This window comes from Crinia signifera, chromosome 6 (genome assembly GCF_055691185.1).
Source record: "Crinia signifera chromosome 6, ASM5569118v1, whole genome shotgun sequence".
Classification (NCBI taxonomy): Eukaryota; Metazoa; Chordata; class Amphibia; order Anura; family Myobatrachidae; genus Crinia; species Crinia signifera.
The window spans coordinates 238,306,877-238,332,741 of record NC_139222.1 but is presented as its reverse complement, the minus strand read 5'-3'; the positions used below and the strand labels follow the sequence as shown (position 1 = coordinate 238,332,741).

Below are 25,865 nucleotides of genomic sequence, written 5' to 3'. Positions count from 1 at the left end.
CTGACACAGCCTGGCTGACTATTGAAAGCTGACTATTGATATTTTGTCAGTTTTTAAAGTAGGAAGATTTTTAAGTAGGGAAAAAGTTACATAGATTAAAGATTGGACTTATTCTGGAACGACTGTGATGTAACGCCTGTCTTCTTCTTATTCATCTCATTACAGGTATTTAACCTTATATGCCATTGCCAGTATTGAGTCACCATCACTCTGCCTGCATATTGCATTCTTATAGGTATTTAACCTTATATGCCATTGCCAGTATTGAGTCACCATCACTCTGCCTGCATATTGCATTCTTATAGGTATTTGTGCAATTGTATTAAGAATTAAAGTGAGTTAGAATGTATTAGTGGCTGGGATGGTATGTAACCTCTTACCATTTGTTTATCTTAGTTTTATTGCTAGTGGGAGAGGGGCTCTGGCTGGGTGGGGTCTTAATCAATTAACTTAGAAACAGCTTTTAGTATTTAGTGAGAATACTAGGCTGACACAGCCTGGCTGACTATTGAAAGCTGACTATTGATATTTTGTCAGTTTTTAAAGTAGGAAGATTTTTAAGTAGGGAAAAAGTTACATAGATTAAAGATTGGACTTATTCTGGAACGACTGTGATGTAACGCCTGTCTTCTTCTTATTCATCTCATTACAGGTATTTAACCTTATATGCCATTGCCAGTATTGAGTCACCATCACTCTGCCTGCATATTGCATTCTTATAGGTATTTAACCTTATATGCCATTGCCAGTATTGAGTCACCATCACTCTGCCTGCATATTGCATTCTTATAGGTATTTGTGCAATTGTATTAAGAATTAAAGTGAGTTAGAATGTATTAGTGGCTGGGATGGTATGTAACCTCTTACCATTTGTTTATCTTAGTTTTATTGCTAGTGGGAGAGGGGCTCTGGCTGGGTGGGGTCTTAATCAATTAACTTAGAAACAGCTTTTAGTATTTAGTGAGAATACTAGGCTGACACAGCCTGGCTGACTATTGAAAGCTGACTATTGATATTTTGTCAGTTTTTAAAGTAGGAAGATTTTTAAGTAGGGAAAAAGTTACATAGATTAAAGATTGGACTTATTCTGGAACGACTGTGATGTAACGCCTGTCTTCTTCTTATTCATCTCATTACAGGTATTTAACCTTATATGCCATTGCCAGTATTGAGTCACCATCACTCTGCCTGCATATTGCATTCTTATAGGTATTTAACCTTATATGCCATTGCCAGTATTGAGTCACCATCACTCTGCCTGCATATTGCATTCTTATAGGTATTTGTGCAATTGTATTAAGAATTAAAGTGAGTTAGAATGTATTAGTGGCTGGGATGGTATGTAACCTCTTACCATTTGTTTATCTTAGTTTTATTGCTAGTGGGAGAGGGGCTCTGGCTGGGTGGGGTCTTAATCAATTAACTTAGAAACAGCTTTTAGTATTTAGTGAGAATACTAGGCTGACACAGCCTGGCTGACTATTGAAAGCTGACTATTGATATTTTGTCAGTTTTTAAAGTAGGAAGATTTTTAAGTAGGGAAAAAGTTACATAGATTAAAGATTGGACTTATTCTGGAACGACTGTGATGTAACGCCTGTCTTCTTCTTATTCATCTCATTACAGGTATTTAACCTTATATGCCATTGCCAGTATTGAGTCACCATCACTCTGCCTGCATATTGCATTCTTATAGGTATTTAACCTTATATGCCATTGCCAGTATTGAGTCACCATCACTCTGCCTGCATATTGCATTCTTATAGGTATTTGTGCAATTGTATTAAGAATTAAAGTGAGTTAGAATGTATTAGTGGCTGGGATGGTATGTAACCTCTTACCATTTGTTTATCTTAGTTTTATTGCTAGTGGGAGAGGGGCTCTGGCTGGGTGGGGTCTTAATCAATTAACTTAGAAACAGCTTTTAGTATTTAGTGAGAATACTAGGCTGACACAGCCTGGCTGACTATTGAAAGCTGACTATTGATATTTTGTCAGTTTTTAAAGTAGGAAGATTTTTAAGTAGGGAAAAAGTTACATAGATTAAAGATTGGACTTATTCTGGAACGACTGTGATGTAACGCCTGTCTTCTTCTTATTCATCTCATTACAGGTATTTAACCTTATATGCCATTGCCAGTATTGAGTCACCATCACTCTGCCTGCATATTGCATTCTTATAGGTATTTAACCTTATATGCCATTGCCAGTATTGAGTCACCATCACTCTGCCTGCATATTGCATTCTTATAGGTATTTAACCTTATATGCCATTGCCAGTATTGAGTCACCATCACTCTGCCTGCATATTGCATTCTTATAGGTATTTAACCTTATATGCCATTGCCAGTATTGAGTCACCATCACTCTGCCTGCATATTGCATTCTTATAGGTATTTAACCTTATATGCCATTGCCAGTATTGAGTCACCATCACTCTGCCTGCATATTGCATTCTTATAGGTATTTGTGCAATTGTATTAAGAATTAAAGTGAGTTAGAATGTATTAGTGGCTGGGATGGTATGTAACCTCTTACCATTTGTTTATCTTAGTTTTATTGCTAGTGGGAGAGGGGCTCTGGCTGGGTGGGGTCTTAATCAATTAACTTAGAAACAGCTTTTAGTATTTAGTGAGAATACTAGGCTGACACAGCCTGGCTGACTATTGAAAGCTGACTATTGATATTTTGTCAGTTTTTAAAGTAGGAAGATTTTTAAGTAGGGAAAAAGTTACATAGATTAAAGATTGGACTTATTCTGGACTTAAACTGGACAGAAACTGCCAACCAACTTAACATCTTGATATCAAAGTGATTCAGAAAAACAGAAACTACAGCAACTCAGGAAACCAAAGGACTGCTTTGAGTGAGCTCACTTCATACTCACAACATACTACTCCTGGCTATCTGTATGTTCATCCAACTTATCACTATTTCTGCAACTGCTAAAACTTTGAATATCACTGTTAATGCTTGTATTTGCACTGTCTGTTTTGAAAATGCACAGCTGTACCTCTAATGACTTCACCACTTCTGCTCTTCCATTGATAGTAGGTGTCCCCCATCATTTTATTCTTGGTCCTCTTCTTCTCTATCTCTATATGTCCTCCCTGGGTGAGCTTATTTGCTCACTTAACTTCCACTATCACCTCGATGCTGATAATACTAAAATATACTGCTCCTTTCCTGATCTCTCTCCCTCTATCCTCACTCATATCTCCTACTGTCTCTCTGCTATCTACTCTTGGATGACCCAGCGCTTTTTTAGACTTAAAATATCAAAGACTAAGCTGACCTCTTCCCACCCTCCAGCATAAAACCTGACCATCTCTCATCCTAACCTACTGTTTATGCTCACTTCTTTCCCTTCTGTGTCACCCCTGTCTGTCTAACCCTCCCCTTTTAGAATGTAAGCTCTCACGAGCAGGGCCCTCTCTCCTCTTGTGCCTTTCTTAGAATATATAAACCTCTGCCACCCTGATGATTGCTTCAGTGTCCTGTCCCCTGATGCAACTATCCATTTTTACCATGTACTTGTCCTAAACTGTCTTGTACTGTAATTTGATATGTGTTTTTGCTCCTAATTATGCTTTGTAAAGCGCTGCGGAATCTGTGTGCGCTATATAAGAAACTGTTAATAAATAAATAATAAATAAATAGTCGTGTTATCAAAATAGCTTTCATTTGTTCTGTACACTGAAGTCAGTGCTGGTGACAGAATGCAGTACTTACATTTAGCCTCCAGGTGTCATTATTGCAATAGTTTTCTACAACAGGCATCAGATCCACATACACAGAGCTGTGGAAACAGCGACACCTGACAGCTAAAGTCATTTTGTTTTTATTTTCTACAACATTTTTTATTTAATGTTTACTCTTCAAAACCAGGATCTGACCAGTAATGGAGCAGTTCTCAAACTAGGTGCCATGGTGCACTTTCAGAAGAACCTTTTGGCCTAGGGGAGCGTGATTCATAAACATTTGGGAACCACGTCTGCAATGTAATGCAGATACAATAACTAGAAGATATAAAACCAATTTGTAGCACTAGCAATAATAAAAACCTTCCCCCAACACACAATAATGGCGCATCATCAGAGACATATGTCCTACATGATAGCAATGCAGAACTCTCAGTAACAGATCTGCAAACATATGGTAATCCAGCATCAACGGAAAGGGGTCTCTGCTATGGTGGTCCTACGCTACACTATAACGCCACTTAGGGTCATATATTTATGTCATTTTAACATGAGAGATAACTCAAAGGGCGGTATTCAATGAGCCGGAATCGCCAAGTTTTATGGCGATTCCGGGGTTTTTTCGTGGCTGACGGTGATTTTTGGAGCTCCAAATGCGAATCACCGTATTCAATGAGCTAGAATCGCCGTTGACGACCGGTGAATGAAGCTGCAATCGCCAAATGTTTTCCTGTACAAATCGCCGTTTTTTGTGTATAGGATTTTTCATGGGGAATCGACGGTAGTTGAGGGGAATCGCCAAAAGTGTATTCAATGTGAAGTTGGCGATTCCTTTTTCTTCTTTCATATCGCCGTTCCTCTCCGAGTGCCCCTCGTCATCTTTTTATGGTGAACTTTTATAGGAACATGTCAAATAATTGGTTTTAAGTGCTCTATTTAACTATGCAAGTCTAATGTATTATTATTTGCTGCCCTTGTGTGATGTCATGGTCGTAGAAGTGCTATACAAATATATATTTAATTTTATCAGGTATTTTTTTTTTCTCCCACAAAGCACTGTTCTTACCCATGGTGCACCTCACTTACCCATGATTCTCCTCCCCACCTCACTCCTTCGTTTGCCCTTTGACCAGATTTCCCAGCGTTTGCCGTCTGCTGTATGGGAAGCGTTTGTCCAGGGTAATTTGCTTGTTTCTAGCATTTATCTGCGATTTTTTAAACAACTGACTACATTAATGAGGCTGTGTAGGGAAACGCCGGTATGGCTGAGAATCGCCGTTAGGGCCGGCGATTCTCAGCCACGTTGAATAGGGTGACTTGGCGACTCCCCACGAATCCCCATGCATGGCGATTCACTGCTAAAAACCGGCGATTGGCAGGCGAATGTTAAATCTGAATCACTGTAACCAGCGATTCAGGACATTGAATACCGCCCAAAGAGGCAACCCAAAAGCCTCCAATATGGCACCACAAGGCTCAGCATACCCTCCAACAACTGATCCGATCCATGCATCTCAGAACAGTGGATGGGGCATCTTTTTTTAAATATATATAAATAAAAAAATTGGAACTATGGGCCTTATTCTAATCCACTCTTTCTGACAAAATCCTTCTTAGATGGGCAAAACCATGTGCACTGCAGGTGGGGCAGATGTTACTTGTGCAGAGAGAATTAGATTTGGGTGCGGTTTTACTTCAAAGTGAGATCTATATTGCAGTGTAATAATAAAGCAGTCAGTATTTACCCTGCACAGAAACAAAATAACTCACCCAAATCTAATTCTCTCTGCACATGTTACATCTGCCCCCCTGCAGTGCACATGGTTTTGTCAGTCTAAGAAGGATTTTGTCAGAGAGAGTGGATTAGAATAACCCCCTATGTTGTAATGAAATGTAGAACAACCCCTTGCTGTCAGTAGAGACCCTGAGGGCAGGAACGGTACTCGGGGAAGAATTGCAGTTTGATAAAGAGTATACAGTGGGAAGAATTAGGGCCAGATGTTTCAAGCTTCAAAATGTGATAAAAAGGAGAGTTATAAACAGTTAGCCAATCAGCTCCTACCTGTCATGTTACAGGCTGGATTTGAAGAGTGACAGGCAGCAGCTGATTGGCTGGCTGTTTATCACTCTCCACTTCATCACTTTTTGAAGCTTGAAACATCTGGTACTTAGGGTGAAATTTACTAAGATGTGTATTCTACTTCACATGTGATGTTGCTATGGGCAACCAATCAGAATCGACTTCTTATATATTTAGCACCCTCTAGAAGATAGTAGACAGGATCTGATTGGTTGCCCATAGCAACATCACATGTGAAGTAGAATACACATCTTAGCAAATTTTCCCCTTAGTCTCTCTCTCTCTCATGGGCCTTGGAGAGACGAATACCCCACACCAATAACCCAGGTCGATCCAGAGTTGTTACCGGATCGGCTTGCAGTATTGAAGGTCCATGTTGTATATCCTGGGCCCAGTGTTATTCCCAGGTCGGACCCGGGTTACTGGACAGTGTGAATGGGTAACCTGGGTCGAGCAACGTGGGTCCGGTTCACTTCTATGGGGGAGGCAGCAGAGTCACCTTAGTGCTGCCTCCGCCCCCATTTGACGTCAGCGACCCGGCAATAAGCCAGGTCGCTGGGAGCGGCTAAACACCACAAAAGCCAGATCGTTCCCAAGATGGACCCATGTCCAAATGCCAGGTGCGACCCAGGGGTAAAATAAGTAACTACTAAAGCAGGCATGTCCAACGTTGGCCCTCCAGATGTTGTGAAACTACACATCCCAGCATGCTTTGCCATAGTTTTGCTATTAGAGAATGCTAAAACTATTGCAAAGCATGCTGGGATGTGTAGTTTCACAACATCTGGAGGGCCAACATTGGACATGCCGGTACTAAAGCAACCATGAGCTTCCAACTGTAATCTCTTTCACTGCTAGATAAATGATAGAAGTTGATTGGTTGCTTTGTGCAACCTTTCCAGTTATATTTGGGTGGGGTTTTACTTCAAAGTGAGATCTATATTGCAGTGTAAAAATAAAGCAGCCAGTATTTACCCTGCACAGAAACAAAATAACTCACCCGAATCGAATTCTCTCTGCTGCACATTTCATCTGCACCACCCCCCCCCCCCCCCCCAGCAGTGCACATGATTTTCTCCATTTGAGAAGGAATTTGCCTGTGCGAGTGAACCAGAATAAGGGCCAGGAAGTACTGCAACAGGCTATGGTTATGACTCCTAGGAGAAGTGCGAGAGCAACTATAAAATGTGGCTAATACAGCCCCTTCCTTAGGCATTAATGCTCGCTGTGCTGTAAATGAGGGATAAATGTATGAAGCTTGGAGACGTTCTGTGCAAGGTGAGAATGCTCCAGCCAATCAGCTCTTAACTGTCAATTTGCATATTGGAGCTGATTGGCTGGAGTATTATCACCTTGCACATAACGTTATTTATGGGGATAGATATCACTTCTCCAAGCTTCATACATTTACCCAGGGCTATTTTTCAGCAGGCTCCAGCAGGAACTGAGGCCCTTATTCTAGTTCACTCTGACAAAATATTTCTTAGATGGACAAAACCATGTGCACTGCAGGTGAGGCAGGTGTAAAACCCCACCCAAATCTAATTCTCTCTGCACAAGTAACACCTGCCTCACCTGCAGTGCACATGATTTTGTCCATCTAAGAAATATTTTGTCAGAGTGAACTAGAATAAGGGCCTCAGTTCCTGCTGGAGCCTACTGAAAAATAGCCCTGCATTTACCCCTGAGAGAGCAGGTCATAGGGATCAGCCCCAACTCTATGATGTAACAATCAGTCAGTGCTAAGACCAATACATACAGATGTAGCCAGTCATCTTTGCTCGGCGCCCGCCAGAGCCTCCCCTCTGGTGAGCACCAGCAGACAGGGACTACACTGAATGGGGACGCGCATATGTGTCCCAATCCTTCGGCAGCGGGATCTGCCCGTCTCCACTTCAGGGAGACGGGCAGGGTTAGGGGGTGTCAGGGCGGTGAGGAAGGCGGCGGGGACCCGGGGGGGAGATCCGTTGCCACGGGGCGCGCAAGTGTCTTGTGTGCGCGTGCCCCCTAGCGAAGATTTAGCCAGCCCCTGACGCAGGTTCCATCTGTACTATGAGCTCAGGCCCTTTTTCCGTTACTGGCTACAATACCATAGAGCAGTGGTTCTCAACCCTGGTCCTCAAGTACCCCCAACAATGCCCGTTTTCCAGGTCTCCACACAGAATCACATGTGACATAATTAGCTCCACCTGTGGATCTTTTAAAATGTGTAGTGAATAATGAGTGCACCTGCCGGGTGACCTGAAAAACGTGCACTGTTGGGAGGGTCCTGAGAACCGAGGTTGAGAACCACTGCCATAGAGTATATAGGCAGCATAAGTCATCATACCCCCTGGTGCGTAAATAATGTGGTCTCATCTGGGGCTTAGGTAGGTACAAACAGAAACATCTTATCAAGCTTACCAAGTTTGTTTATACTGACAATATTTATATAATGATTTCCCAATACCTTTGAGCCAAGATAAATACTATTATGCTGAACTGGTGTATGGGCAGTCACACCAAACCAGTGAACCAGTTGTGTTAATAATCATCCAATCCTCCCCCTTTTATTTTTGGCACTTCTGACCGAGTGCAACTCAATCCCTGCCACTTATATTACTATCAGTGCGGCTGCTCTGGTCTAGTAAAATTGGGGGAGATGTATTAAGCCTGGTAAAGGGGAAGATGAGAACACATCAGCCAATCAACTACTAACTGTCATTGATTGAACACATCTGATTGGTTGGTGCGTTATCACTTTACCAGGCTTAATACATCTGCCCCATTATTTTGTAGATATTTGCAATTGATCTGTAGCAGGAAAACAAAGTTTAATTTATAGGAGCGGTTTGTATTTATTTTAACCTTGTTATTACTTTTATGTTGTATTTGTATGACACAGATCTCAAGAACACGCCATATTCAGATGCCAACGTATACGTTTCAAGGCAGATGCGCCTTTTCTTCATAAGTCTGAACATATAAAGTGCACACCAAAAATTGTGTCACTGTAAAAATAATGCTGCACCTGGTCTACATGCAAATGAAGTCAGTATTTACCCTGCATGTGGCTGGCTTTTTGTTCTGTTTTAAGAACTTCGCCCACTTTGATTGCGGATAACCATGTTTTTCCCCGTACCAAATATATAACCCATCCCGTGACATCTTGCTTTGCAAATACAGAATTTCCAGATATTCCAGGTATAAACACACTTTATTATTGTCAATCAAATACTGTCATTCAGCATTTCTTGCACTCATGCACCGTTATAAGATACTGATCTTTTCAGTAAGTATTTTTAAACAATGCATAACATATTTTAATAATATACAGCAACGTTAATTACGATGCACCCTGTTTTTTTTTTTTTTTCTCCTTTTCCATTTTATTTTGTAAACGGATTTAGAAAGAACATGTAATTTGGTTCCAGAAAAGAATAACAATTAAAAACAACTGAAGCGGTCTCTGTTGGTTTGAGGTTATGATCTAGGAGTGCTGTGCGGCACGCGTAGATTTTAGGAGCTGTGCTGTGTATGCGCTACACACACTAGGTTCTGAGTTAACAAAGTTTGTGCATATTAAAATGCATACATTCTGAATGCATAACAGAAAGCATAATGTTTAAAATACAGAAGGTCTGCCACCGTGTACGATGGGAGGTCCTGCATCATTAATATTATGGAACTACATATACCATTTAAAAACTGTAGGCAATTTGTTTAAAAAAAAAAAGTTAATCCAGGCAGTCATTTGGTTTGAAATAAAAAGAAAAGCAGAAGATCATTTGTCACTCTCTGTTGTAGTAACTTTTATATATATATCTATTCAACATAGTAACTTGATTGAATATTTCACAGTGACTTGTCTACCGATGTACTGCAGCTCCTACAGTAAACTCTGGCAAAGGCGCCATCGGCCCTTCCAATATTGCTGCCAAGATGGTCTTCCCTTTCCTGGTGATTGTCCTCAAAAAATCAGTCAGTCCTCCTTCTAGCTGTCCATGAGTCCTTTAAGTCCACTAATTTGCGATTGTATATCTTCTGGTAGTTCAAGGGGTGGAAGTTCTGGTAAGGGAATGTCTAAAGGAGGAAGATTGGGTATAGGAATGTCTGTACCCTTCCCAGTATTTGCTACAAACTTCTGCCATGTAGACACGGGGCTCGGGGAGCTTGGCATAGGCTGCTGCAGGCTCCATAGCTCAGACCTCTCCACAAAATCGGTGTCTGTGTCTATCTCTTTCTCAGGATTCCTCTGCAGCCTCGCTACCTCTGCCCGCAGCTTCCGATTCTCCCTTTTTAGTTTCTCGTTTTCGGCCAGAAGGGTGTCCACCAGCAGGTTCAGGTCTTTTATCTTGGTTGCTTGTTCCTCCAGTTTTGTCTTGTCGTCTTTTGGAACTCTGTTGGCCTTGTAGGGCTCCAGTGGCTCTTTTCTCTTCTGTAGCAGGTACAGTAACGAGTCTGGTTCTCGGTCAAGGACACTGTGGATTTCCTGCAAACACTTCCCTGGGTTGGAGTTGGATTTCTGCCCCGCAGAAACAAGTGCATTTTGGCTGTCAAGGTCATCAGTAGATAATTTGTACGATGTCTGGAGATGCGCCGAGAACTCCTTATCCGCAGCTATTGCTTTTTGTTGAGTTCTGAGCTTCTCTTCTCTTTTGGCTCTTTTCAAACGTTCCTGAATTAAGAGCTGCTGTTTTATGTGACTGTCCCGCTGCAGTTCCAACGACAGCTGAGCCTGGACATTGGAGGAGAGAGAGAGATGGAAATGTAAGACCTATTGGAGAGTATTACAATCTATTCACAAAGACAATAAAGTAAAAGTGGCACAATTTTCAGACCGTAATAGGGTCATAAGTATGGTCTCTGCAGAGCACAGTGATTTGTCAGCTGATATTTCTGTATGATAAATATCTCACATTGCATCATCTAAAGCCCCATTCGCACTAGACGATACTGCCTGCAACCAATACAATTAAGGACCACGGATGACCGAATTATGTGTACACGCTAAACGAGATCAGTAAAACCATATAATTCAGTGACGTCACCGGGACCGGCTGAACATGCGGGTCGTTGGCTATGTAGCTAAAACCAACCTGCATGTTTAGTAACTGGGAGGGGTCATTATCGATGCGCAGGAGTGCGCATCATTAATGATATGGGGTGTACAAACTAGAAGATATTATAAAAGATATCTTTCAGAAGGCTCTTTCTAGGCTTGGCCAACCTGTGACTCTCCAGCTGTTGTGAAACTACAAGTCCCAGCATGCCTTGCCACAGTTATGCTACAAGGCAATGCGAAAAATGTGGCAAGGCATGATGGGATTTATAGTTTCACAGCATCTTGAGAGCCACAGGTTGAACAGACCAGCTCTAGTATGTATGGGGCTTAATTCTCAACCTGTGGCTTTTTGCTTGCCGGTTTTGCTTCTCACATGCCAGTCCTACCTCCTGCAAGATGCATCTCTGCACCAACTAACACAGACAATACAGACTCTGTCCATTAAGTTGCAGGATTCAGGATTCCTGAAATAGCCTTAAAATTAAACATGGGGTGAAATGTAATAGGATGAGAGATTCAGAAAGTGAGATATTTGGTAAGAAATCTCCAGTTTTTTTTTAAAGCAGCAATCATTTACACAGCAAAACCAGTTTGATTTTGTAGTGTAAATGATTGCCGCTTTAAAAAAACTGGAGATTTCTTACCAAATCTCTCATCCTATTAAATGTCACCCATGATCTCCTATACAAGTGGTACCCAAACTCTGTCCTCAAGGAGCAGTAGCAGTTCATGGTTTCCAGGTTACCTATCACCAACTGTCACATTTTAGAAATTCACAGGTGACCAGGAAAACATGAGAGAAAACATACCTGTGGTACAGATCGGGCGCTGCCATGGGGTGCAATGTTATGCAGCCACTATAAAAGGGATAGTCATACCGAAGGGAAATTACAATAAAGAAATAAAATAGGATGTGTTAGTGCCCCCTGAGGATCGGGGGCAGATGTGTGAAGGTGCGTTACGTCAGAGAACGTAATCCATAAACAGTAAGTGTGGCAGATACTGGTTCTCAGAATGTATTGTAGCCTGTTTGTTCGATAAACGTTCGGAGCACATAGCATTCCGAACCTTTTCAGAGTCACTGGGGGAAGATGTATTAAGCCTTAAAAAGAGATAAATGCTAGAGTTATAAAGAGAGATAAACGTCCAGCCAATCAGCTCCTGACTGACTTTTTTTCAAACACAGCCTGTAACATGGCAGTTAGCAGGTGATTGGCTGGACATTTATATATCTCTTTATCACCCTTGCATTTATCTCTTGGCTTAATACATCTGCCCCACTGTTCGGTAAATGGCAGCTATATGTACAACTAGAACGTATGAAAGGTCAGTTCACCTTCAACATTTCATTTTGTACCTGTAACCATATCGCCAGCTTCTACTGGTGCATTGCATTCCTCTGACCACACAATAATACATCAGTGTAGCGTTTGGGATCCACTGTCCTATACAGTTATCATTTGAAGAAGTTCAATAAAGGCCGGCAAGTTGTGGTGTTGCGGTCAGCTTTATGGTGTTAACAGCACATAGCCACAATACCTACAATGTTCAGAATATAGAATATTTACCTGCTCAGACTGTGTCAGCCTCTTGGCCTCTGAGAGATAAGCTGCAAAACAGAAAAACAAAATGTGTAAACCTGACCAAATCACACAGCAACACTAGGGGGCGTTACACAACACAAAAATAAACATGCAATCAGGTTACAGACGGTGTCTGCAAAATGCTCCAAGCCTGCAAAACCTCTGCAAACAGCAATGTTATTTACAAAAGACCAAGAGTAAATCCCGCACCAAAAGGAGGGAATGTTGCAAGGGAGCAATGGAAAAAACACACTTTTAAATAGTGTGCGCGCGTGTGTGTGCACGTGTGATAAGTACAGCTCTCATGACTGCATTCTAGGACATCTCATTTATCTATGATGCTCCTCTACCTCCCAATCATTAATCCCTGCTGCAACATTACATTAAGGTGAGTGTAAAGAGTAAGGCGCATGACTCATAGTAATGTAATGTTGGGAGAATGTAGATCTAGTGCACAGTACAACAATTACTATATATACACACACACAAAACAATACTGCACTACTCTGCTACACACTGTACTCCAAGCACTGCACAATAAGTGTTATGTGATGTGGTCCAACACAAACTATTGTGCCTAAAGAAGTCTACTAAGAAACAACACTGCAGTGTAATAAGAGCGCCCATTGTAGCCCCAGAGAAAACACAACGTATTGCTGTTTACCTGGTGTCTGTTTCCAGGCAATTTGCCAAGCCAAGATTTTATCCAAATAATGTTGTGCAGAATTGGCAAGTGTACTTCCAACAGATAAATTATAATACAATGCAATGGCTGAAAGCCGGCCATACATCTACAGATTTATTGTCTGATCTAGCTGGTTGGAACAAAAACCTGGTAATGGGTGAGAGCAGATGACAGTTGACCATTTGCTTCAAAATGCTGGAAAACTGCCAAACTGTTGTTCAGATATCCCCAGTTTTTGTTCTAAGAAGCCAGATCCGTCAATAAATCTGTAGGTGTATGGCCAGAGCTTACCACAAGATGTTATTTTATCTCTCAGTAGTACTAGTAAACATTAGATGTACATGTCTAAGGTTCCTTTATATAATGAGACGCGTTTCGTGCTAGAGTGCTTCATAAGGAGGTTATGTCTAGTAAATGCATGTCTGAGCATTTATTTCCATTCAGTGTCCATGTTCTAACCTGGCATATAGAGCCAAGTACCTAAGCGAACGTTAATTTTGTATTATTACCCACACAATAATAATATCTGCTCCTCAGCAATGGAACACCAGTTATTATCCTTACATAACGGAGCCAGTTGCCTGAACTATGGAAATAAATTCTATATACAGTTGGTGACCAATGCGAGGGTTCCTAGACTCAGCTGGCAGGAAGAATACATTGGTCCCTTGACCTATGATGGCTCAGGCGTATAGCCTGCAATCACTGGCGTTACTTCTCAATCCTTGTATTAGGTCTGGAGAGATCCCTGGAAGTCAGGTAACTTTCAGGAATGATTCCTATGGATGACAATGGAAGTAGGGCTTCCTTAGCTGCTTAGACTATACTGCTGGAACAGAGATGTCTAAAGTGTATATTACAAAGCTCCTCAAGGTAAAAAAAAAAAATGATGTCCTAAGAGATTTATATGTATCAACAAAAATGAACACGAATAGGTTATGTCCCATCCCATCCACTCTACCATGGTTCTTACACATCACCAACATTATTACTGAAGTTCGGGGTTCCACACAGTGAATAGAGCACATGGAACAGACACAGACCTTAGAAGCACTTGACCATAGAATATATAGTAGGATACACCCAACAATCCACTTCTGCACACGTAATAGTGGTGCGATTCATGGTGGTGCGATTCAATACCGATTCGATTGGGATTGAATAGAGTGGCAAGAAAAAAAAAAGTACAGCTCTGTACTATAGAGTCTTGGCTGCCAAGACTTTCTCTATTGGATTTACACTACACAGGAGCGCGCATCGGGATCGAATCTGCATGGGGAAAAAACAATCGATGCACATTCGCTTTTGCTTCTAGAAGCAAAATCAATTAGATAAAATAGTGCATATCTCACCGGGTGTACCCTCTAGAACAGTAGCAGGTAGAAGACAGTAAAACAAAGTATATGACACTGTACATACCGGCAGCTTTCCGGTGACATGCTATGGCCTCTTCATATTTTCCTGTAGCCAGAAACCGGTCTGCTTTCCTGCTTTGCTGATGTGCCTGTAATCAGAAGGAATTGTATTACAATTACATTTTATGCCTCACCTAATAGCTTGGATACTGAGAAACTGCAGGTCATTAATTATTAAAGCCTTATTATAAAAGAGCAATGTAAAAATAAAAAATTAAATTCAGCACGATGCGTCTAGCAGAGATGACTTATGTGCCCGTCCTTACATACTCTGTGCTGTGCTAGTAGGATGTACACTTTATATTCATGGAGTAAAAGGAAACCAGAACACCTTACACACCACCAGTGTCCAAAGCCGTGTATACACTAGAGGACTGTATGATATACACCCGAACGCAGAGGCCACTGACCCTTAAATCGTACAGTCCGTACACACTGCACGATCTGGTGAACAACCGCACAATATCGGTTGTTTCAAAAGAATGGGGTGGCCAGCCACATCTTCAGACTGAGCAGCATGTAGGTTTCACCTGAAGATGCGATGGACGCCACCATGGTGGCGCACATAATACGTACACACTGGACAATTTGAATGATTTGTCATTGTGCCAATTGCTGTTTTTTATTCATCTATTATTTTCTTTTATATGTCATATTTGTTATTTTATCCTTTGTCAGACTCACTCAGCGCTCACTTTTTTATTTATTTTTATTCATTGTTAAACTATTTTACTCTGGGACCCCATCAGACAATACAAATTATTAAAGGACCCCAGCAAGGTAAGAATGAATGGTCACCCTACCTGGGGTCATCAGATGGCACATGCATGGAAGCAGAATGTGAAGCGAGGAGTCTGAAGTAACATGCAATGCAACTGCTTTTTCAGACTCCTTGGATTACTGGCTCTCTGGATGGATTAGAGAAGTCCTCAGCCGGACCCCGTGACCCCATGCTGAGATGGTCTCGACCCACTTTGGAGTCGGGACCCAGAGTTTGAGAACCGCTGTCCTAGAGGATAAATTGATCTACTGGGTAGGTATGAAATTATGCTGAAAAAAAAAAAAATTCAACCTAAATCTCAATAATCCCTCCTAGAGTCTCCTCTGGCCAAACAACAGTAGGATGTCACACAAGAAGCGGTCTCCTGGAGAAGTGACCACTACATCACGCCACTCAGCAGGATAATGTTAGCCACCTGAGCTCACAGGATTATTAGACGATAAAGTGCAGCTTGCTGACATTATATTAGAGATGAGCCACTGGCATTACCTATGTTGGGTACTGACTGCTCGGCTTGCAATGCCTGCCAAATAATTTTATTTTTTTAAAGTCCTTTTACAAAATATGGAGTTACATCTACGTAGCTTTCTATAACTCAATGTAATGAACTGCTCTCTAATAAGCAAGATAAATATAAATTAACCAAATAAAACACAACATTGCAACGGAAAGGAGACAAAACCATTATTCGCAGGATGTGCCCCCTGTCCTGGTGTTTTGCCACGCTGGCCTCAGTGTATCGAGTGGTAAGTGTCCAATAGAATCACAGCCTGTACTAGTTCCTCACTAATGATACATGTCCCCCACATGTCTGCACACACAGGAAGGACAGAATGGGATAAACACTATACAGACTTGGCTGTACATAATAAGGCTCTGCTAATAGGATGAGGACCATTTAGCACAGGCACACATGGATGGCCAAATGCCGACACATATCCGGTTATTGTTCATCAAGCCTGTGAATTACAGATAATTATATATATCAGGGCATTATAGCTTGGTCTTTCCTCCAGTCGGCTTACGTGAGTAGATAACAATGTCCTGGCTGACATGATACAAGGACAATGTATTCCAGAAATACATAAATGATTAACAGGAGAGGAATGTCCTACACCTACACAGTGCACATGTAACATACGTGTGCATTAGCTCCCTCCTCTGCTGCTAGTAAAGCACAAACACAGGTGCTGGCACATACAGAACATCCAGCACATAACGCAGGCTGTGTCAGTATCGCAGGCTGATACACTGCACTGTGTAAGTTCTACATCAGGGCGGGATGTTCCAACATCTGCAGCCCTCTAAACCCCCCCGTTCGATAGGTACTGCATTGTAAATAATCTAACATGTGTGATTATTAACACATGGGACAGCTCTTGCGATAAGAGCTGTCCCTTGCGATGTGGCCACGGCGCTGGACTTACACACAGCGCTGCCTTAAGAAGCCCATAGGCTTCTGCAGGTAATGGATTTCCTCCGCATCGCTGACACTGCGGAGGGGGGTTAGAGAATACAGATATGCGGTTAAAACCCTGGAGTTTTTACCGCATTTCTGGTATAGCGCATCCCGCCCATAGTCTGAGGAGATGGGACACTTCCATCTCTGTTACCGATATTGGGGCAGATGTATGATGTGTCGATATGGGGGAGAAGGGTATCAGCGCACGTTATGTGCACTGATACCGCTTCTTCCCCATGTATGATAGAGCCGGAATGCGGTAATGGACAGGGGCGCTATGCTCCCCTGTCCATATCGGCGTTGCTATCAAAATGATAGCAGGCCGAATGTATGAACGGTCCGGGTTTGGCTTCGCCAGCATCAGGCTGGCGAAGCCCTATCTAAACAGCAGGGACAGCGCTGTCCCTGCTGTTAGGTCTGGGCTGCGCTGGGGATCTCTCGTGAACAGCAAGATCCCGTGCATGCCCAGTGCGGCCGGCCGGGGGACAGGAACTGATGCGCTATCTCCATAAAGGGACATCGCCGGAGGGGGGAGTTAACGCTCCCCCGCTTCGGCAGACAAGATGTTAATACATCTTGTCGATGTCCCTTCCTGCTTCGCCTCGCTATTGAGGCGAAGCAGGAAGTATCATAGCGGCGCTTATCGCGCCGCTATGATACATCTGCCCCAGAGTTCCGTGTGTACACGCAATATCGGCCAGCTGCGGATGATATTACCTAGATTGTCCGTGGCCGGTATCGAGTAGTGTGTATGGTGCTTGAACTGAGGGGAGGTGGCGGTTGCGGTAAGGTGGCCGATGAGCTCAGCTATAGAGAAGTGAGCTATATAGCATTCTCACATCCACAGAGAGATAAATCTGGGGGGATCCAATTGGGGTGTGACACTTAGGGCCTTATTCTAGTTCACTCTGACAAAATCCCTCTTAGATGGACAAAACCATGTACACTGCTGGGGGGCAGATGTAAAATGTGCAGAGATAATTAGATTTGAGTGAATTATTTTGTTTCTGTGCAGGGTAAATACTGGCTGCTTTATTTTTACACTGCAATATAGATCCCCACCCAAATCTAATTCTCTCTGCACAAGTAACATCTGCCCCACCTGCAGTGCACATGGTTTTGTCCATCTAAGAAGGATTTTGTCAGAAAGAGTGAACTAGAATAAGGCCCTTAGAGGGAATCTCAGTGTTTTGTGTTGCCACAACCCCTGTTTAAAAGGTAAAAGGCCCATTATTTCTGCTTGCACACTCCTGAGGTGGTGAGCAGAAATAGGCCCAAAATTGGGCTTTTGGATGCCTACTTTACATGGCTAATCTCAGGGTATGTGTGCACAATACCTGCGATAAGTAATGGGTGCCCATCATTCCAAAAAAATGAAGGTTACCCATTAGATGGGAGAGTGCTCACAAGACAACAATAGAATTCCCGCTTATGTAGGGTACACACCAGAACAATTTGGCCTTAATTCCCCCAATTTTGATTCATTCTTGACTGATTGCATGTAAATTGGGCATGTTTTAGATCTGATTCTGATCCGATGCGCGTCCCCGCTGGTCGTTTGGTCGTTATGGAGATCCTACCTGCTGCAGTCAGGATCTGTAAAAGGTTCCATTCTACTGGATACAGATCGTGATCGGATCATATGCAGATTGGCTGATACTTTACCTCTCTCACTTTTTGAGGCTTAGTACATCTGGCACTATAAATTTATATATAAAAGAAAATACTGTGTGTACAGTAACGATATGGCCATTTTTTTCATTAAGATTTGTAGGGCAAAATAAGAATGCTGGGAGTAGTGGTTCTACAACAGCTGAATGACTCAGGTTCTGTGCTCTCTCAACTTTACAACTCATGTGAAGATAGTTTGTATTCATTACTACTGCAAATGGCTCTTCACTAGTATGCCAGGAAACACAGACTTGCTGATGCAAGAGCCGGCAACTCATGGGCACGGTGTCACATCTTATTTAGCCTTACAATTCAGTACTGGAGAGGTCGTTATCCACCGGGGAAACAAAGGCTTGCAGAGAATCCTTCTGCTTGCCAGGTAGAGTGTTGCCCATGAGAATGTGTCGTCATTATATAAATGCTCAGTCGCTCATTACATAGAGACTGAGTAATACACACATGGTGCACTGGATATACAGCTATTTATTTCCATCTCCTGCATTCCTCAGGGGAATATGGCAGCCAGCAAAGACAATGAAGTGTCTGAATCTAGAAACAGTGATGCGTATTCCCAGCATCCTTCAGCTGCTGCAAAGCACTTGTAATAATCACATGCATCCCGGGTTGGGATGCAGCAGTCATGAGTATGTGGCTGCTCCGCGCACCGCGTCTTTTCCTGGGCAAGGCCAGCGGCTCAAATTGTACAAGGCTCACCATTTTCACCAGCAAGATAAGTTAAGTTATCTGGTAGGTGCCAAATATTGGCAAACCCAGTTTGGAACCTATCAGATAACTTATCTTGCTAGCAAAAACAGATCGGTTGAGCCTTGTACAATAATATCACAGTTATTATGCACATTTGATGTACTGAGACCGGGAATACTCTTCAAATTAAGCGGTCAGCGGACTCCTAAATCCTGGAGATGTCCAGTATTTTTAGAAACATAAACTACAAAGTGGAATTTTATATTGAATATGCCTTTTTACTGAATCTGACTTTTTTTAAAGGAATTTTTCATCATATATAAAATACATTTAAGCCATAATGCACCAGAATAAATTATTTTTTTATCATGATGATATTGATTTGAAAACTCATCTGTAGCTCATCATTTTTAAGAATTTTTGTTTACTGTGACAATATTGACTTAATTATTATTTCCCACAATTCTCTAATAAACATGTGCAGTCCCTAGCAACCAATTTATCAGATCCCAATAAGCACTGTTATGTGCGTAATATCACGAACAGCTTTCACAGCAAAGTCCTGGGTCTGACCTGGGATATGGAAGAAGAGTCCAAGCCGGATCAGACAGGGAATTACCCTTTTTTGACTGTGGCACTGACCCAGGATATTCCATTTACACTGCACACGGGTGCAGTCTCTTTAGGCTGGCGCTTGGAGATGACATCATCTTCAAGTGCTGGGAAATCTGGCAGGACCGAGACCTAACCCCTTCATTGAAGTTGCCCAATATCAGAATGGGGGAAGCCCCACAATTTCTGGCACACCATCAAGGAGCAGCGTTTGCTGTCTGCATACCAGGGCAAGAAAGCGACCACGGATTGTCGAATTCACGTCCATTTTTCGGCAATCCGAGGCCAACTTTCTCCGGACTTTCCAACACTCAAAACAGTGAATCTGAAAACTAAAACGGCCCGGGATTCCTACTGTCAGGACGTTCCAACAGTCAAAATCCAGGATTGAACATCCTCCTTAGAACGTAGTCAGACACAACTTATATGCAAAAGGACATTCATTTAAAACATTTAACAGTTTCTTATATAGCGCACACATTTTCAGCAGCGCTTTACAGAGAATATTTGAACATCATTCCCTGCCCCAGTGGAGCTTACAATCTAAATTCCCTATCACATGTACATGCACACATAGACAATCTAGGGTTAATTTGTTGGGTGCCAATCGTGGCAGGAAACCGGAGTACCGGGAGGAAATCCACGTAAGTACGGGGAGAATATACAAACTCCGCACAGTTAGGGCCATGGTGGGAATAGAACCGATGACTTCAGTGCTGTGTGGCAGTAATGGTAACCATTACACCCTCTGTGCTGCCCAAAACATATGCAATCCTTGTGTATTTTTAGATGAAGATTTTGTGTTAAAAATGTATTTCCAGTATGGTATGAGTGGTCGGCGGAGACCAAGTTGACAATCATCATGTGCACCAAAATGATTATATGTCAACATTATCAAAAGTCTAAAATACATCTCTGATAGAGGAGTGGCGTCTCACCTTCTACCAACAGCTCCAGCATGGCTTCTGCTGGTCATCCCACAATCACTTCTAGGTCAGAACTCTAAGGGGCCGGTAATTTTTTTTAGTATTTCCATGCTTTCCCTAATCTCTATCTCTTGCATAGTGGTCCTAGAACATTTACTAATAATAAAATACTGGTGTACTTTTAGAGTGTGAGGGGAAACACAGAAGGGCAACATACAAAAATACAGATATGGCCACAGGAAACCACGGGCCAGCACAGAGAAAGACAGGCTAATCACAGTGCCATCCAGTTTTCTCATAAAAAAACAAACAAACCCATCAGTTTACATAATAAATGAGCAGGAGTCTATGGTCCATCAGTAGAAAAACAGAAGGCTTAGTACACACTATACAATAATGATGTATATTCTTCAATGGCTAAAAGATTGGCCTGTTTTTATGTCTTTTAGGCCTGAACATTTGCCTCAATGCTGATAAATCAGCCCAGAACTGCTCAGCATTGACTATCCGATTGGTCAGACTTTCCATAAAATATCAGCCAGAGGGTCCCAATATTGGTGGTTATTCTGGTTTATACACTCCCATGCGGGCACAATGTTTTGCCTATGCGCAAATGCATTTCTGCACATGTGCATATGCCAGGTGCGTGCACCCACAGCAAACAAACTGTTCGCCAGGTGCATGCAGCCATCTTTGAGGGCGGAGGGTGCCAGGCTGGCCCATTACTATATGGGAATGTCCAGCGTCCCATGACGCAGGTGCGTGTGTGCACCTTCCACATCTTTTGATAGTCATAACCATCGAAAGATGTGGGTGTTCCCACGCAGGCTGCCAATGGATGTTTATGTAAAACATCCCTTCACAGCCAGTGCGAACGTACGCACCTTGTGAATGGTGGGCCGGTGTACCACCATTTGCAAGGCAGGGTTAGGTTGACTCAAAAGAATGCGAATTTGCAGCCTTGCGAATCAACCAGAATAACCACCATTGTGTAGAAATTGTGGGCATTTGCAATAATCAGACCATATTTCCTATAAATTATCCTCATTACCTCATCTTCTTTGTGGATGGGCATATGGAAAGTATTGATCCATAAGCCTGAAAATCAGCAGTGTATAATGTATGGGGACCTTTCAAGGTCAGTAAAATTGTGATGTTTGCAAGATTGATAAAGAAAAAAAATGCATAGTGTGTAGATATCTTTACAATGTCATTGTGTTTTTTTTTTTTTTTTACACAAAACCAAGTTCTTATAGGGAGAAAAAACGGTACTTGTTTCCTAGCACGGCGCCCATCGGGTCCCATCGCATACTTTAAGTTAAGGTATGCGATGGGACCCGAACGACCCGATTTCGTTTTTTTTACACCTTTCCCGACAATTGTAAAATCGGGTCCATCGCATGCCATTATAATGGCATGCGATGCGACAACCCGATTTTACATTGTATTTAATGTTAAATTCCTATGTAAAATCGGGTCCATACTATGCGATGCGACCAATGCGATGGACCCGATTTTACATAGGAACCAATGTTAAATGGCCCACCATACCCGATTTTTGATTGTATACCCACGCTGATGGGTAAATTTTATGTCAAATGCCCCCGCATTGTTAACGACACCCCATGATGAATGCCAACCCGAAGCGTGGCGAGCCCCACGAGGGGATGCGTAATACCTGCGAAGTAATGCGCGTCCCCTCGCCACGCTTCGGGCTCGGTGGCTCGCTGCGCTCGCCACACTATATAAAATCGACTCCATGCCAATGTGGATAGTGGGGGTATGAAAAGGTCGGAGGATGCGTACCGATGTGCTCGCCACACTTCGGGTTGGCGTTCATCGTGGGGTGGCGTTAACAATGGGGGGGCATTTGACATATAATTAACCATTAGGGTGGTTATACAATAAAAAATGGGGTCTGTGGGCCATTTAACATTAGATCCAATTTAAAATCGGGTCTCAGATCATTTTACATTGGTTCCAATGTAAAAATCGGTTCGCATGCGATGAACCTGATTTTTCCGACCCGATGCCTTACAACTATAATCGGTGGCGCCGTGGTAGGAAACAAGTACCGAAAAATCCACTCACAACCCATTCTACCTTCACATTTTGCACTTCCGCTAATTAACTTTCTCTCTCGTTTTTTTATCATCTCAATGTACTGCCCATTAGGCATGTTATAAAGGATAAGCACTTGGCGGTGTACAGAAACCAATGATTTGAAAATACTCGGGCATCAAACCAAGGGCACAGATAGCGGTGACCTGGCTGCAGAGATGAGTATACATATGGGAAATATACACATTTACAGTTCTGTGCCCACAGTACAGAAGCATGCCATTGCCATATCTGCTTCATGCCCTGTATGGGCATAATGTGTAGGCCTATGTGCATGCACACTGGTGAAGGGTGAGATGGGGGTGTTGTCTACAGACACCCTATGGGTACATCGACCATTTGCTAGAATAAAGCCCATACAAACTACACAATTTTTTTTAAAGATATATATAAAAAAAAAAAAAAAAAAGAAGTTACTGTATATGCTCAATATCAGCTAATCAGTCTGACTATACCATCAGCGACTGCATGCACAGCTGGGGGGGGGGTTGTTTACATTGTGACATCACTGAACGATATTGCACCAATATAGTTAAGTATATCTGCAGTGCTGCTAGTCGGCTGGTGTGTATGGGTTTATTGGTGTTGTGTCTGATGTGTATCCAGAACAATATATTCTGGTGTCAGGGACTGGGCGTGGGGCCGGGATCGTCAAGTGAATATACACTTGCCAATCCCAGCACCACACCAAGGCTTTGTCAGCGATGAATGACATTATTAAGGATATCGCCTAGTGTATGCGCACCTAAAGACCTGCCTTCATGACAAAAAAAGGATGTATACACTGAAAACTGTATAGAAGCATGCAACTAGAATGACGGGTTGGCTCAAGATCAGAACATGGGCTGCTACTATCCACATGCCCATCTATTGGCATTAGTAACCAGTGGTGAGTGATGCCAGCCTGCAAGGGAACACATTTTAACGTCCTGCACTAGTTTAGGGGTGTTCTGAAGCAGGTTAGATATCCTTATCTGGGAGTGTCATGCTCTGAGCTTGAAACTAACAGGTTCTATAAATAGGAGAATATGGAACAGGAGAAAATGCCATTTATACCCCGAGTACTAAGTATGGACCATATATTTATATTATGGGGAAGTCACAGTACACACCTACACCTGGGGTGTTCAGGACAAGTATATGGTATATGCCAGAACCCTATATATGAGAGACCACACATGAACATGGCAGTGTCACAATACCAGGCTGTACCTGGCACATACACAATACAATGGCAATGAGAATGTCAGAATATCTATGCACCTGTTAAAATGACCTGACTGAGGAGGACACAGGTGCGGGCAGCCTATAGATTGCCAGTATAGATTGCCAGTATAGGCAGAGACGAACCCATAAATACAAGTATGGCCTATAGGTAATTGCTGGGACTTGTAGTGCCACACGAATCCGCACAATGGCAGAGGGAGGAGTAACACTGCAGCTGCCAGAGACGTGAGCATTTAGCTGCCAGGCAGACAGGTGATGCCCTGGCACCAAGTCCCCAGCCATGACACGTATGTGACCCAGAGCAGAGGGGGTGAGGGGCACTCACCAGATTCAGGGGACTTTCCATCACTTCCATAGAGCCCTTCCGGCTGTGGAGAAAGACTGCTAGACAGGGGAGTGCCTGTGTCCGGGGCCAGTCATCAGGCCGCGCAGTCCCCGCTGCTGCCGCTACCCCGGGGAGGAGAAGTCTCGGGCTCAGCCTCTGATCCCGGCTGTGACAACACAACCCAGCGGCTTCTGCAGCAGGAACAACTTCCTCCTGGCGCCCCGCCCCGCCGTCTGACGTCACTGACACCTGAGGGCGGTGCCAGATGCGGGAGATGGTCTGGACTGAGGGCGGAACTAACGTTGCCATGGATATTACTGCCGCGTCGTTCTGTGCTTCGCATTGGAACCAGCAGAGGGCGTTCTGCCGAACTGTATCTCACCATGCGCGCGCACGCGGCACAGACAGCGTGACAGATGATGATCCGGGTCCTCTGGTGCAAGTGCATCTGAGGGCAGTGGCAAACGCAGGATTCCTAGAGGGGGGTTTCCAAAAGCAGTTCACAATCTCCCACTATGCAAAACATTGGAGTACTGTATGAAACTGTCCGTACATCTACAGATTTATTGTCAGATCTGTCTGGTTGGAACAAAAATCTGGTAAAGTCTGAATGAATTTTCCAGCATTTCAAAGCAAATGGTTAACTGTCATTTGCGCTCATCCGTAACGTTTTTTGTTCCAACCAGCCAGATCTGACAATAAATCTATAGGTGTTTGGCAGTCTGGGGGAGTGGTGGAAGTAACAATCCCTGGACATTAATGTACACATTGATCTTTTTATACACTGTCATACCTCCCAACAAGACCCTCTCCAGGAGGGACACAATGCTCTGCTCCTGGACTTCCCTCTTAGGGCAGGATGTATTAACATACATCGCCGCCCTTCGCCGCCCAGCCACCGCGATGCCAGTGCATATGTACTAACATGCGGCTGGCATCGTGGTGCGGAGAAAGATCAAAAAAGAAGACTCCCGCTAAATGCGGGAGTGTAGGCAACCTGATTCTCCTACCTTATGGTCAGGCTCCTGTCTCTTCTTTCTAGCAGCTACTCTCTGGTCCAGTACACACGTCAGTGTACCCCCTGTGGATATTTGCATGTAGTAGGGATGGACACCAACCCTATAGATTGTTAGTGGCCGATCTAGCATCGTTTTGCAATTGAAGGGGAGAACCAGATGGTTCCCCTCCATCGATGTCTCAGCATAACCGAATATCCCCCCCCCCCCCCCAAGGCTCCATCACTCAGGGCCGGTGCAAGGCACCGGAGCGCCCCAGGCGAGTCGGGCTGGGGGCGCCCCGGTGCCGGGGGGGGGGGGGGGGGTAGGGGTAGGGGTACCTGTCGTTCGGCGCTCTCTCTAATCAAATCTGGCGGCGGAGGCAGCGGGGGTCCCTGCAGTCTATTAAAAATCACGAGCGCTATCCGCCGGGCTATGCGGAAGCGCTTCTAATGTGAAAACTCTGGCAGCACGCTGATTGGCTGAGATCAGCGTGCGCCGTGCTGCCAGAGTTTTCACATTAGAAGCGCTT

At 43.3% G+C, this 25,865-nt stretch overlaps 1 protein-coding gene across 1 annotated transcript; it reads right to left on the bottom strand.

The window, feature by feature from the left end:
- Positions 1–8,958: 8,958 nt before the first annotated feature.
- Positions 8,959–24,583, bottom strand: NRBF2 (nuclear receptor binding factor 2). The gene is made up of 4 exons (XM_083149154.1): positions 24,339–24,583; positions 14,513–14,597; positions 12,394–12,434; positions 8,959–10,498 (listed from the first exon to the last, which is right to left on the bottom strand). The coding sequence occupies exons 1-4, from the start codon at positions 24,366–24,368 to the stop codon at positions 9,755–9,757; spliced, it is 900 nt and encodes a 299-aa protein (XP_083005280.1). The 5' UTR covers positions 24,369–24,583; the 3' UTR covers positions 8,959–9,754.
- Between the last annotated feature and the right edge of the window lie 1,282 nt (positions 24,584–25,865).

What these genes read in the sequence shown, in the direction of transcription:
- NRBF2 (XM_083149154.1), bottom strand. Translation starts at nt 24,368, where the DNA reads ATGGAAGTGATGGAAAGTCCCCTGAATCTG. An exon ending in TGGAAAGTCCCCTGAATCTG is followed by an intron (nt 14,598 to 24,338) that starts GTGAGTGCCCCT and finishes TTCTGATTACAG; the next exon opens with GCACATCAGCAAAGCAGGAA. An exon ending in ATGTCACCGGAAAGCTGCCG is followed by an intron (nt 12,435 to 14,512) that starts GTATGTACAGTG and finishes TCTGTTTTGCAG; the next exon opens with CTTATCTCTCAGAGGCCAAG.